Below are 12383 nucleotides of genomic sequence, written 5' to 3'. Positions count from 1 at the left end.
AAGCAGAGGAATTAAACTAATGATGATGAAATGACTATGTGAATACTTGTCCCTCGTTTAGTTCGATACTATTACACAACTAAAGATTACAGAAAGCAATCCAAATGGAAAGAAGAATAAGAAGAAGTGATGGTTTAAAGAAGCATTCTGAGGCTTAAAAGGACTAACAAAGAAATGAATAAATCCATTTCTAATTCACGTCAACAAAGTCTCTAGTGTAGTGATATAGAAAAAAGAAAAATAAATAGAAAAAAACAACAAACTATGTATTTTTTACGTGCGCGTTAAAGATTCGCTTACATGATCAAAGATTCGTTTACTGTCAAACTTGAATCTGAAGAAACGATTTTAATCAATAGTACCTACTGTTTTAAGAAATAATTCTAGGTTTAAACCATTACCTATTAAAATTTTAAATTAAAAATAACAATATATTATGTATTAGGTACCTACCTACTTATACCTAGGAACCAGACCTATATGAAAATGGAGGGGGGCAGGCATTTTTTTTTTAGGGAGAAATGTGAACGGATCTTAATTAACCCTTTGGTGGTTTGTGTTTATCTAATTTTGATATTGCATAACTTTAACTTTTCCATTTCTATTCTCTATGATCTTATCACATTATAGTTATTAGTTTATAAGTAATATAAGTTAATACTTAATAATTAAATATTTTTATTAGTAGGTACCTACCTGTCAAAAAAATTAATATCCCTCTGGCTGTAGCAGTGTTTCTTATACTCCATAAACTCTAGAGTAGAGTAAGTACCTGCCTACTACAAAACCAACATTGTCAACTGGTAGGATTTTCTTGTAGAATATGCACCCTGTCTAAATAGGTACCCAGAGTAAGCTAGCTATTCTTATACTCCATAAACTCTAGAGTAGAGTAAGTACCTGCCTACTACAAAACCAACATTGTCAACTGGTAGGATTTTCTTGTAGAATCTGCACCCTGTCTAAATAGGTACCCAAGCTAGCTAGTCCATTCAGAATAGAACAGGTCACACCCATTCCCTAACTTGTAATAAGTATGAGTGTAGAAGTGTGGGTGTTTGTGATACTCTACTGTGTCATTTCATTGTCAACTCTGTATGATGAGATTGATGAGTTAGTGGAAGATTTAAATAGGACCTTGGAAAAGCTCGAGCATCTAAATGACAGATTGAATTCTGCAAATAAGAGATTGGAAAAATTCAGAGAAAGAATGGAATAAGTCTCTCAAAGATTGTAAGAAATCAAGAGAGAAATGTTCTAGTTCAATAGAGGATTGAAATATTTTTCAGTACCTAGTTTCTTCAATTCAAAGAGCATTGAAAAATTGTTTCCTGGTGATTAAAAAAACAAGTGGATGTTTTCACTGGCTCATCATACAAATAGGTAAGAAAATAATATCAATAATTGTATAGTGAACCCTCCTTCACAAACATCAAATAATAGACATAGGTATTAGGTATCCCATTAGTGGACACTTTTTTGGGAAACGGACATTTTTCATCAGTTTCTTATGGGGGGAAAAAAACCTCTGAACAATGGACACTGGATTTGTGCATTTGGTAGTAGGTACCTAATATTATTATCAGGCATCTTCAAATTCAGAGGTTGCACTACTTAGATTTCACTACATTGGTGTCTGTTATTCAGAGGTTGCACTATATTTCAATTTATACTTGAGCACATTAAGTATAAATTTTAACATTTCAACATAATATATATAGGTATAGGTACTTTTTTTTCATCTCCTTGAGAATAATTTATTATTGTTGGTGTTTCAGATTGACTTGATATATTGAAGCCGATTCACAAAAAAGAGGAAGCACACAAACTGGATCAATAAGAGTATTTGTATACCACGTGAAGATCAAATTGCAAAAACCATTATTGTGCAGCCCTATCAAATAAGGGCATAATGGATTTTTCTCAAATTCCCAACATTTCTCTGAAAGTAAGCCCCTTTTTTCTACAAAGAATCTAGTCAATAGTAGAAACACAGAGTAGAGTCAGATTTCCAGTGCATTGATAGTACCTACTTAGTCAACATTTAACAGACAGGCTTCAATTTTATATTAACTGTGGGAGTGAGTACCTTTTTCAGTCCCATTTTAGCAGTGTAGGTATACCTACAAGTTTTATTTTATTTTATTCTATTCTTCAGATGACCACAACACTCTGTTTCACTTTGTTTCAGGGGATATTCACCATTCATTTAGTGTTTACCACATGGTAAGTAGATACATGGGTAAATATACAATTGTAATGCATTATTCTACTTAACTGTAGGTCATATGTCAAAGATATCTTGGGCTAAGTAAAGGAAAATGTAAATGAGAGTGTTTCAAGAAGGGAATTATAGTGTCTCACTAGCTATGGGAGGTAAGTAGCTTGTCTCTGAATGGAGTCACTAGAAATATTAGCTGTTAAAGAGTGATACCCCTGTCAAACATGATTAAAAAAAAACTAGTAAGTAGGGATTAAAAAGCAAAATATAAGCTCACCCACTATTTGTTGCATGACCATACCAAATGCATGTTACTATCTTAAGTACTTAGTAGTCATTGTAGCAAAAGGGAAAAAAATGTTTTCTTTATCACAGGGTACTCCGTTGTGTTTGGTTGTTCTCATCTTCATATTTGGTTTACAACTTGATGTTCCTCATAACACTGCTCTGGTCAATTTGAAACGTTTTCCTCGCTTCATTCAAAGTGGAAGCATTCTCCTAAAGGAGCTCTTCCACCAAACTACTGAACCACATATTCCGACCTGTTTCGCAGGTAACCTCTTCATGTGACCAGACCCTGGAGTGATGGACAACTCCAGCAACAATGGTGCGTTCAAGTTAAGCTGTATAGCGTGTCAGCTATTGGCGTCCCTGGTTCTCAATCTGCCAGCGGGTAATTCCAAAGAAGAAGTGTCCACGAGCGCCATTTCCCTTTGCGTGACCTTTTTCGGACAACCAGAAGATCTGTGTCAAGGAATCATCGAAGGCAACTTGGTAAGGACTTTTCTTTTTTAGGGTACCTACCTATAGCGCACCTGCCATGTATGCCCTTAGGTCACGTGTTCTATTCCCGCCCGGGGCGAACATTGTCCTAAACCGATAAGGTTCGTTCTCGGAACGGCTGGCTTTCTGCTATCCTGTCCTCGTTCTAACGGCTGGCTTTCTGCTATCCTGTCCTCGTTCTAACGGCTGGCTTTCTGCTATCCTGTCCTCGTTCTAACGGCTGGCTTTCTGCTATCCTGTCCTCGTTCTTTCTTCGATTTCGGGATGATAGGACCTCCGTTGGTAACAGTTTCGGACCTCTCTATCAAACCTCTTCAAAAACAATTACTTTAGTAATAGAAATTAAAATGTACGAGTAATACAACTATATCAATCTACCGACATATTTTATTCCAGGACGTCCTGTTTGATCTCAAGGACCAAGGAATCCCACTCACTCCAGAAAGAGTATGTGGGACCGTTCTCGAGAATTCAAACTGTTCGGTGAAGAACGGTCCACAAGTCGACTGGCAGGTGGACACGAACTATGGAACAAAAGTGGACCGGATAACCGCACCAAGTGAGTCCCGAGTAAGTGCTACTGCCGAAAATCGGGAGAGTCATCATTTGAAGCTAGATATTAAAAGTAACATTGCTCGTAGGTTCCTGAATAACCACATTTCTGACAATGTTTAGGAAATTCTTCTTCACAATAATTCTCGAGAACGGTTTTGGTAATTATTAATAAACTTTGGCACCCAAGTTCAACACCTCTAAAAAAACATTATTTGCTCAATATGCTATTGGGCTCAATCGGGCCTATGAAAGCCCTTTCTTAGGTCCAATTGTCTGAGCGAGTTCAATAGTTTACTGAACCATTGTAGAATTTTATAGTCCCCCTCGTAATTTTGAAGCAAAAATATTTGCTAAATGGGTAGGTAGTTCCTTTCTGGAACAGGCTCTTGAACTAAAACCCATCTTCAACATTTCAGTATCTTGCCAGTGGTGATGAAATCTCCATCATTCAACTCACAGACATCCACTACGATCCTAAATACTTAGCAGGCAAGACCGCCCACTGTATTGCTCCTCTATGCTGTCGTGTTGATCAACCAAATGCTTCGTCAGAGACTGATAGGGCCACGAAATATGGCCATTATGACAACTGTGATATGCCGCTCGATGTGATACGAAGTGCACTGGAGCAGATCAAGAAGCACAAGGTAGGTTCAGAACTCAGAGGTTCTGGGTTCGATATCGACAGGACACGAGGACGAAAACTTTCTGAATTTTCTGTCCCCGATAAATTTAGTTAAACTTAGAAGGTCGCGCCCTAATTCTGACCGAAAGGAAATTCAAACGTAGGTATCGACCTCTAGACTTTTGTTTCGGATATTTTGGGTTTAAACCCCACCCGGAGCGAACTTTTCTGACGAAACAAAAAAGAATTGATTCCGACATAATTTATTCTGGTCCATACTTATAGGTATTTTTGGAAATTTTCCGCGCAAAGACGAGTCCTGAGTTGGGTACAACTTTTTTTTTCAAAATAATCATTCTCTCTCTTTACTCTCTTGTCTTTTTTTTTTTTTCATAAATTAGGTATTTTCATACTTATAGGTATTTTTGGAAATTTTCCGCGCAAAGACGATTCCTAAGTTGGGTACAACTTTTTTTTTTAATCATTCTCTCTCTTTACTCTCTTGTCTTCTACTTACAGAACATATCGATGGTCTACATGACAGGGGATCTCGTGGCACATGCCATCTGGGAAACAAGTCGAGCCAAGAATATCGAAGTGATGAAAGTGGTAGCTGAACTGTTCCGGGAATATTTGGGCGACATCCCGGTCATTCCGATCATTGGCAATCATGAGACTCATCCCGTCAATGTGTAGGTACAACCGGGAAATCCTAGGTACAACCGGGAAATCCGAATGAAAACCGGGAAATCCTAAGGTACAACCGGGAAATCCTAGGTGCAACCGAGAAATTCCAATTCAGAAAAACATGTTTGTACTTGGGTGGGAATAACCCCTCATTTCAAGTTGAATTTGTTTCCAAGGTTAGAGAGACACAAAGGAGGTTGAAGGTCTCAAAATCGAAGAAAAAAGGGGTAGGTACATGATAAAAATCCAAGCGTTTCGAGAGCGAACCTTATCTGTTTAGGATTGAGTTAGCCACGGGAAGGAATCGAGCCCCTGATCTAGTGTTTACAAGGCAGGCGCTTCCTTCCATAGCTATTAGGTTGGTTCAGGTAATGTTTTTGATTTTCCGTGAAGGCATTTCCGGAAGGCAGGCAAATGTTTTTCAATTTCCGAATTCTTCACGTTTCGATGCTTTTCCCAGATTCTCACCATACTTCGTCCAAGGCCCTACATCCACCAGTTGGGTGTACGAATCTTTCATCCAGTATTGGGGATGGTCACTGCCGGAATCTGCAAGGCAGACGTTCCTCAAGGGTGGCTACTACAGTTTCCTGACAGAGAAGAACCTGAGGATTATTGTCCTCAATACGAATGTCTATCAGAAGTTGAACTGGTGAGTTTTGTCCGAGAGGAAGAAAGGGCTGTTATGTCTAATTGCTAGGGTAAAGGCCGATTCTGATCCTATATGTTTTTTCAGTTCGTTTCGCAAGGAATATCAGTTGGTCCCATTTTGAAGAAATTTGGAAGAAGTCTTCAATACGAAAAGGAAATTTTCTCACTAGATTTTGGGCACTATCGGGAGCGCTTAAAGAATTCTCAATTCTACATGTTAATTGAACAACTAGTTCTGTTACTAAGCATCCGAATATTGAAAAAAAAGTGTCTTATACTTTGAAGAAATTTGGAAGAAGTCTTCAATACGAAAAGGAAATTTTCTCACTAGATTTTGGGCACTATCGGGAGCGCTTAAAGAATTCTACATGTTAATTGAACCACTAGTTCTGTTACTAAGCATCCGAATAAGTATTGAAAAAAAGTGTATTATATCCGTTGCTGCTGTTGTTGCCGTTGCTGCTGCTTCTGCTATCATCACTGTTATTGTTGCTGCCGCTGCTGTTAATGTTGTTGCCAGACTGTTGAGTGCTCTATGTCGTAGCATGCCCATTCCATAGTATGTTCCTTATCAGAAGTATCAGGTGATAAGAGACATACCTAATACTTCCCATTTAGGTGCTGGGTCAACACAAGACCTACAGAAAGTAGCCCATGGAAAAACTTATTTGCAATCAAAATAAGTGTGCAAATTTTTTGTCAACTCTAAGAATCGAACCTTGATAACCAAACTCTGGGATTTTCGCTGCTGCCACTGTTGCTGTTGCTGCTGGCGCTAGTGTTACTTCTGTTGTTGGTGTTGTTGTTGCCACTGCTGCTGTTGTGTTTGCTACTGCCGTTGTTGTTATTGCTGCTGTCGCTGTTGTTGCTGCTGCTGTCGCTGTTGTTGTTGCTGCTGCTGTTGCTGTTGTTGTTCTTGTTGCTGCTACTGTCTGGGATTTTTACTCACCCTAAGGATATGTCGTATGCAGAACTTGGTCAGTGGTACACATGTGCTAAAGCACCTCACTCCATCCTCCTGATGATGACATTTGTATGTTTTCCCCTTGTTTGGTGTTTTGGATGTGCTGGCTGTACGCTTCTCATGTTCCCTCTTAGCCAGTATAGTGTCCAGACGGTGCTTTCTCCCATATGCAATGAGAGCCTTGAGCTGACGATACTTCTTCATTTCTTCCAATGAGGTTTTCTTCTGACTGTGAATGCTACAGTAGAGTTCCTTCTCTTTCTTCAACTCCTGAGGGACAAAGGGGGAAGTAGAGTGAGCAGAGGGATAGAAGACTGATAAAATAGAATATTGTCCCGAAATTGCAGAGAGGAAGGCAGGAGAGGAGAAAGCCAGCTGTTCCAAGAATGAACATACTGGCAAAATGGAACTTCACTTCATTATTTTATTAGGGCTGATGATAATAGGTTACTCAATAATCAATAACCCTGGTCAAATCATCAGTTTGACCTATTATTGACTTGGCAACAAGGACTCACTGGCAAAATGGAACTTCACTTCATTATTTTATTAGGGCTGATGATGGGTTACTCAATAATCAATAACCCTGGTCAAATCATCAGTTTGACCTATTATTGACTTGGCAACGAGGACTCACTTTTCAATTCTATTAATCTCACAAGCCCCTTGTTGCAAATCTGGTGATTTGCTAGTTCCCATATGCAATGAGAGCCTTGAGCTGACGATACTTCTTCATTTCTTCCAATGAGGTTTTCTTCTGACTGTGAATGCTACAGTAGAGCTCCTTCTCTTTCTTCAACTCCTGAGGGACAAAGGGGGAAGTAGAGTGAGCAGAGGGATAGAAGACTAATAAAATAGAATTTTGTCCCGAAATTGCAGAGAGGAAGGCAAGAGAGGAGAAAGCCAGCTGTTCCAAGAATGAACATACTGGCAAAATGGAACTTCACTTCATTATTTTATTAGGGCTGATGATGGGTTACTCAATAATCAATAACCCTGGTCAAATCATCAGTTTAACCTATTATTGACTTGGCAACAAGGACTCACTTTTCAATTCTAGGAAAGGAATTTTAATCGTGTTAAGCATAAATGCTCGTCACAAATGCCGTTCTCTGCTTAATGCACTACGCTAAATTTTATGGCTTGACTTGGACTCGAACCACCAACCTCCAGATCTGAAGTCCACCACTGAGGCTTTTCAATTCTATTAATCTCACAAGCCCCTTGTTGCAAATCTGGTGATTTGCTAGTTTCCCACACCCATCACAATCCACAACACCCTTGTAACATATTACCTGCAGATATTGCCGCTTTCTATCAATGTAGATTTGTCTGAGTTGATTCAGCTGACTGCAATACAGGGCATGAAGCTTGGTAGCTTTCTCTATGGAAGTTTTGAGAATTTCTTCCCCAGTGTACACTCCTGCACGGCTGTAAGTAAAATGACATGTTTGGATAATTCCAGGCTTATTTTCCCTTTCAAATGTTGGCACACTCTAATAAAAGTTTAAAAAGTTCTCTATGGAAGTTTTGAGAATTTCTTCCCCAGTGTACACTCCTGCACGGCTGTAAGTAAAATGACATGTTTGGATAATTCCAGGCTTCTTTTCCCTTTCAAATGTTGGCACACTCTAATAAAAATTTAATAAAAGGTAGTAGGTAGGTACTTGAGGAAATTAGAAGCAGGCCACTTATACATAATGACAGTGTATCAAAAATCTATGGTATAAAGAGTAAGTTCCAATGAGGTGAAGTTCCTTCTGTAAATGTAGCTCTCATTTCATACTTAATTTATCTCCATAAAGAGCCACCTGTAGGTAATAATATTACACAAAATTTTAGGAGGTACCTACTGAAAAGAGAATTTGAACTCTGGGTCTAGAAGATTTTGATCTGAAGACTCTTCAAATCAGATTATAGAAAAGTACTCACTCTACTATTTCACTGTACTCCATCTCATGATCGATTGTCTGCAAGTCAGAAAATTCCTGATCTGCATCTCCCCACTGTGTCTCATACAAAGCATCTTCTGATTCGGAATCTGGCTCGCTGTCATAGTCGAGAATTTTCTGGCCCTTTGCCAGCTCTTCAGTGGCATTGATTTCTTCTGTGTATCCAAAAGAACAATTTATTATTTCTCTTCATCTTTGTAGGTAGGTACTTACTCAGAATAAAATTATTTAAAAACATAAAAAAACTCAGAATAAAATTATTTAAAAACATAAAATTAAAAAAAAAACTATCATTTATTTCCAAAAATCCAAAATATGGCAACACAAAAAATGATCTAATTTTCAATGGAAAAGTGGGTTCTTTCCTGTGTGGCTAAAACATCTTCTAAACATTATGGAAACAATGGCATTAGTTACACTAAAAAAAAGACAATCATTTATTTCCAAAAATCCAAAATATGGCAATACAAAAAATGATCTAATTTTCAATGTAAAAGTGGTTTCTTTCCTGTGTGGCTAAAACATCTTCTAAACATTATGGAAACAATGGCATTAGTTACATTTGTTTCATAAACCTACACACCACTCGTCTTTAGAAAGAATCTTACCAAATGGATTTTTACACACAGCATAAGTATTGGGATCTGGGTTTTCTGGTGCATGGTGTTTGAGTGAGTGAATCAGCAAATCAATAGAAGGGGGAGGTGGAATCAGCTTCTGTTTGCTCATCTGAAACACAATGATAGAATAAATAATAAAACAAAAGAAAAGTACAGTGTTAAATCAAACTCAATAACATAATCAAACTAGCAGCATGGACTTTGGATCTGGAGGTTTGTGACTCAAGGCCAAGTCAAGACATAAAATTTAGTGAGGTCTGCTTAGAGGGAACCAACCTTTGTCACAATCAAACTAGCAGCATGGACTTTGGATCTGGAGGTTTGTGACTCAAGGCCAAGTCAAGTCATAAAATTTAGTGAGGTCTGCTTAGAGCTTAGAGGGAACCAACCTTTGTCACAGGATTTAAAAGGTAGTCTGATTTGATGAGGCTTGCTAGTCTTGCAAAAAACACAAAAACACCTTATGAAACTTACAATAAGTAGGAACAGACATTTAGCCTCTCATGTAGGATTGGTTGTTGAACTGGAGACTTCTGTTTCATGTTTGTTGACCTTGGAGTGGGTATTTTCAGACACAGTTCCTGGCCTTACACACACAATTATTTAATTACTAGCTGAATTCCATTGCTTCACTCCGGAATCCTGCTAGTTCATCCCAAGGCATGGCCAAACTTGTAGAAAATAATAAAAAATACGGTCGGGCTGCACGCTTCCTATTAGCTGCATAGTTATCAAACTAAAAACATAAACGAATCTCAAAATGTTGGTCGAGCTTAGGATCGGTTTAGATTTTCGCAAAATCCTTTCTTATTGCACACCTAGACCATAAAAGGAATATTCCTACCAAATTTCAGCTTTCTAGGTGTTGTGATTCAGGAGATAGGGCGATCAATGTGTGAAATGTGAATGAGTGAATAGATTGAAATTGAATTGAAATTGAATTGAGTGGAACATTTCTCTCCCGCAGTCTCTGCACTCTGTGTATTTCTTATGGTGGAGATTTTAACGGTCAAAAATTGTCATACAAATAGGTAAGAAAATAATATCAATAATTGTATAGTGAACCCTCCTTCACAAACATCAAATAATAGACATAGGTATTAGGTATCCCATTAGTGGACACTTTTTTGGGAAACGGACATTTTTCATCAGTTTCTTATGGGGGGAAAAAAACCTCTGAACAATGGACACTGGATTTGTGCATTTGGTAGTAGGTACCTAATATTATTATCAGGCATCTTCAAATTCAGAGGTTGCACTACTTAGATTTCACTACATTGGTGTCTGTTATTCAGAGGTTGCACTATATTTCAATTTATACTTGAGCACATTAAGTATAAATTTTAACATTTCAACATAATATATATAGGTATAGGTACTACTACATTGGTGTCTGTTATTCAGAGGTTGCACTATATTTCAATTTATACTTGAGCACATTAAGTATAAATTTTAACATTTCAACATATATAGGTATAGGTACTTTTTTTCATCTCCTTGAGAATAATTTATTATTGTTGGTGTTTCAGATTGACTTGATATATTGAAGCCGATTCACAAAAAAGAGGAAGCACACAAACTGGATCAATAAGAGTATTTGTATACCACGTGAAGATCAAATTGCAAAAACCATTATTGTGCAGCCCTATCAAATAAGGGCATAATGGATTTTTCTCAAATTCCCAACATTTCTCTGAAAGTAAGCCCCTTTTTTCTACAAAGAATCTAGTCAATAGTAGAAACACAGAGTAGAGTCAGATTTCCAGTGCATTGATAGTACCTACTTAGTCAACATTTAACAGACAGGCTTCATAGTCAATAGTAGAAACACAGAGTAGAGTCAGATTTCCAGTGCATTGATAGTACCTACTTAGTCAACATTTAACAGACAGGCTTCAATTTTATATTAACTGTGGGAGTGAGTACCTTTTTCAGTCCCATTTTAGCAGTGTAGGTATACCTAAAAGTTTTATTTTATTTTATTCTATTCTTCAGATGACCACAACACTCTGTTTCACTTTGTTTCAGGGGATATTCACCATTCATTTAGTGTTTACCACATGGTAAGTAGATACATGGGTAAATATACAATTGTAATGCATTATTCTACTTAACTGTAGGTCATATGTCAAAGATATCTTGGATATTCACCATTCATTTAGTGTTTACCACATGGTAAGTAGATACATGGGTAAATATACAATTGTAATGCATTATTCTACTTAACTGTTGGTCATATGTCAAAGATATCTTAGGCTAAGTAAAGGAAAATGTAAATGAGAGTGTTTCAAGAAGGGAATTATAGTGTCTCACTAGCTATGGGAGGTAAGTAGCTTGTCTCTGAATGGAGTCACTAGAAATAAGATTAGCTGTTAAAGAGTGATACCCCTGTCAAACATGATTTAAAAAAAAAAAAACTAGTAAGTAGGGATTAAAAAGCAAAATATAAGCTCACCCACTATTTGTTGCATGACCACACAAAATGAGAGTGTTTCAAGAAGGGAATTATAGTGTCTCACTAGCTATGGGAGGTAAGTAGCTTGTCTCTGAATGGAGTCACTAGAAATATTAGCTGTTAAAGAGTGATACCCCTGTCAAACATGATTAAAAAAAAACTAGTAAGTAGGGATTAAAAAGCAAAATATAAGCTCACCCACTATTTGTTGCATGACCATACCAAATGCATGTTACTATCTTAAGTACTTAGTAGTCATTGTAGCAAAAGGGAAAAAAATGTTTTCTTTATCACAGGGTACTCCGTTGTGTTTGGTTGTTCTCATCTTCATATTTGGTTTACAACTTGATGTTCCTCATAACACTGCTCTGGTCAATTCACACCAAAGATTCTGAAGAACCTGTGCACATGGTAAGTTCTATTGTGAAATGTCTTCTTTTACTACAGGGCTCTCTGTTCTTATTGGATACACATACAGTCTTACATGGCTTACAACACAGTGCTTCTACTAACACTCTTGGAGGTATGCCTCATCAGAGTGTACCTGGGAACACTTTCGGACCATCTGTCTATAATACTTAAGTGTCGAGTAGGAATAGTGAGTGACTAAGAAGTGAGTGGAGTGTGAAGAGAGTGACTGAGTATAGTGACAACAGGGGGAGAGAGACACAGACAGACAGATAGTTACCGAAAGGACGTACCTTAAAAGACACACAATTGCCTACTAACATAGCACCAGAATTCACCAATGTATTAATTCTTAGTTCTATGGTACTTAATTAGTTCTATTGACATATTGTTCCGATGTATCTCTTTAAATTAGGACTAAACCTAGAAGACCCCGGTGAAAATCTACCTTTTACGATGGGA

General features: G+C 37.6%; 2 protein-coding genes and 2 long non-coding RNA genes across 10 annotated transcripts; 3 read left to right on the top strand and 1 right to left on the bottom strand.

Moving 5' to 3' along the window:
* Positions 1-591: 591 nt before the first annotated feature.
* LOC113472020 lies at positions 592-2674 on the top strand. Of its 7 annotated transcripts, none has more exons than XR_003394499.1 (5): positions 592-764; positions 1290-1383; positions 1779-1948; positions 2192-2226; positions 2597-2674. It is a non-coding gene; the product is annotated as an uncharacterized LOC113472020 (long non-coding RNA). The 7 variants fall into 7 exon arrangements; XR_003394502.1 differs by lacking the exon at positions 592-764 and adding an exon at positions 785-803; XR_003394500.1 differs by lacking the exon at positions 592-764 and adding an exon at positions 862-892.
* A 100-nt stretch (positions 2675-2774) lies between these two features.
* On the top strand, positions 2775-6082 carry LOC103520442 (sphingomyelin phosphodiesterase). The gene is made up of 6 exons (XM_008485536.2): positions 2775-2995; positions 3401-3574; positions 3976-4206; positions 4704-4876; positions 5332-5523; positions 5923-6082. The coding sequence occupies exons 1-6, from the start codon at positions 2807-2809 to the stop codon at positions 6080-6082; spliced, it is 1119 nt and encodes a 372-aa protein (XP_008483758.1). The 5' UTR covers positions 2775-2806.
* Positions 6083-6447: 365 nt separating this feature from the next.
* On the bottom strand, positions 6448-9502 carry LOC103520441 (KAT8 regulatory NSL complex subunit 2). The gene is made up of 5 exons (XM_017448524.2): positions 9448-9502; positions 9047-9167; positions 8419-8593; positions 7782-7917; positions 6448-6756 (listed from the first exon to the last, which is right to left on the bottom strand). The coding sequence occupies exons 2-5, from the start codon at positions 9165-9167 to the stop codon at positions 6448-6450; spliced, it is 741 nt and encodes a 246-aa protein (XP_017304013.1). The 5' UTR covers positions 9448-9502.
* Positions 9503-11186: 1684 nt separating this feature from the next.
* Positions 11187-11925, top strand: LOC113472021. Its single transcript, XR_003394505.1, has 2 exons — positions 11187-11233; positions 11810-11925. It is a non-coding gene; the product is annotated as an uncharacterized LOC113472021 (long non-coding RNA).
* The last annotated feature ends 458 nt before the right edge of the window (positions 11926-12383 follow it).

Source organism: Diaphorina citri, unplaced genomic scaffold (assembly GCF_000475195.1).
Source record: "Diaphorina citri unplaced genomic scaffold, Diaci psyllid genome assembly version 1.1 scaffold3625, whole genome shotgun sequence".
NCBI classification, from domain to species: domain Eukaryota; kingdom Metazoa; phylum Arthropoda; class Insecta; order Hemiptera; family Psyllidae; genus Diaphorina; species Diaphorina citri.
This window is presented reverse-complemented; position numbering and strand designations above follow the sequence as displayed.

Coding starts and splice junctions, on each gene's coding strand:
- LOC103520442 (XM_008485536.2), top strand. CDS start 2,807: ATGGACAACTCCAGCAACAATGGTGCGTTCAAGTTAAGCTGTATAGCG. Junction 4,207..4,703: donor AGCAGATCAAGAAGCACAAG/GTAGGTTCAGAA, acceptor TTCTACTTACAG/AACATATCGATGGTCTACAT. Junction 5,524..5,922: donor GTCTATCAGAAGTTGAACTG/GTGAGTTTTGTC, acceptor TCTGTTACTAAG/CATCCGAATAAGTATTGAAA.
- LOC103520441 (XM_017448524.2), bottom strand. CDS start 9,167: ATGAGCAAACAGAAGCTGATTCCACCTCCCCCTTCTATTGATTTGCTG. Junction 7,918..8,418: donor GAGTACAGTGAAATAGTAGA/GTGAGTACTTTT, acceptor TTTTACTTACAG/CCGTGCAGGAGTGTACACTG. Junction 6,757..7,781: donor GAAAGCGGCAATATCTGCAG/GTAATATGTTAC, acceptor TTTGTCCCTCAG/GAGTTGAAGAAAGAGAAGGA.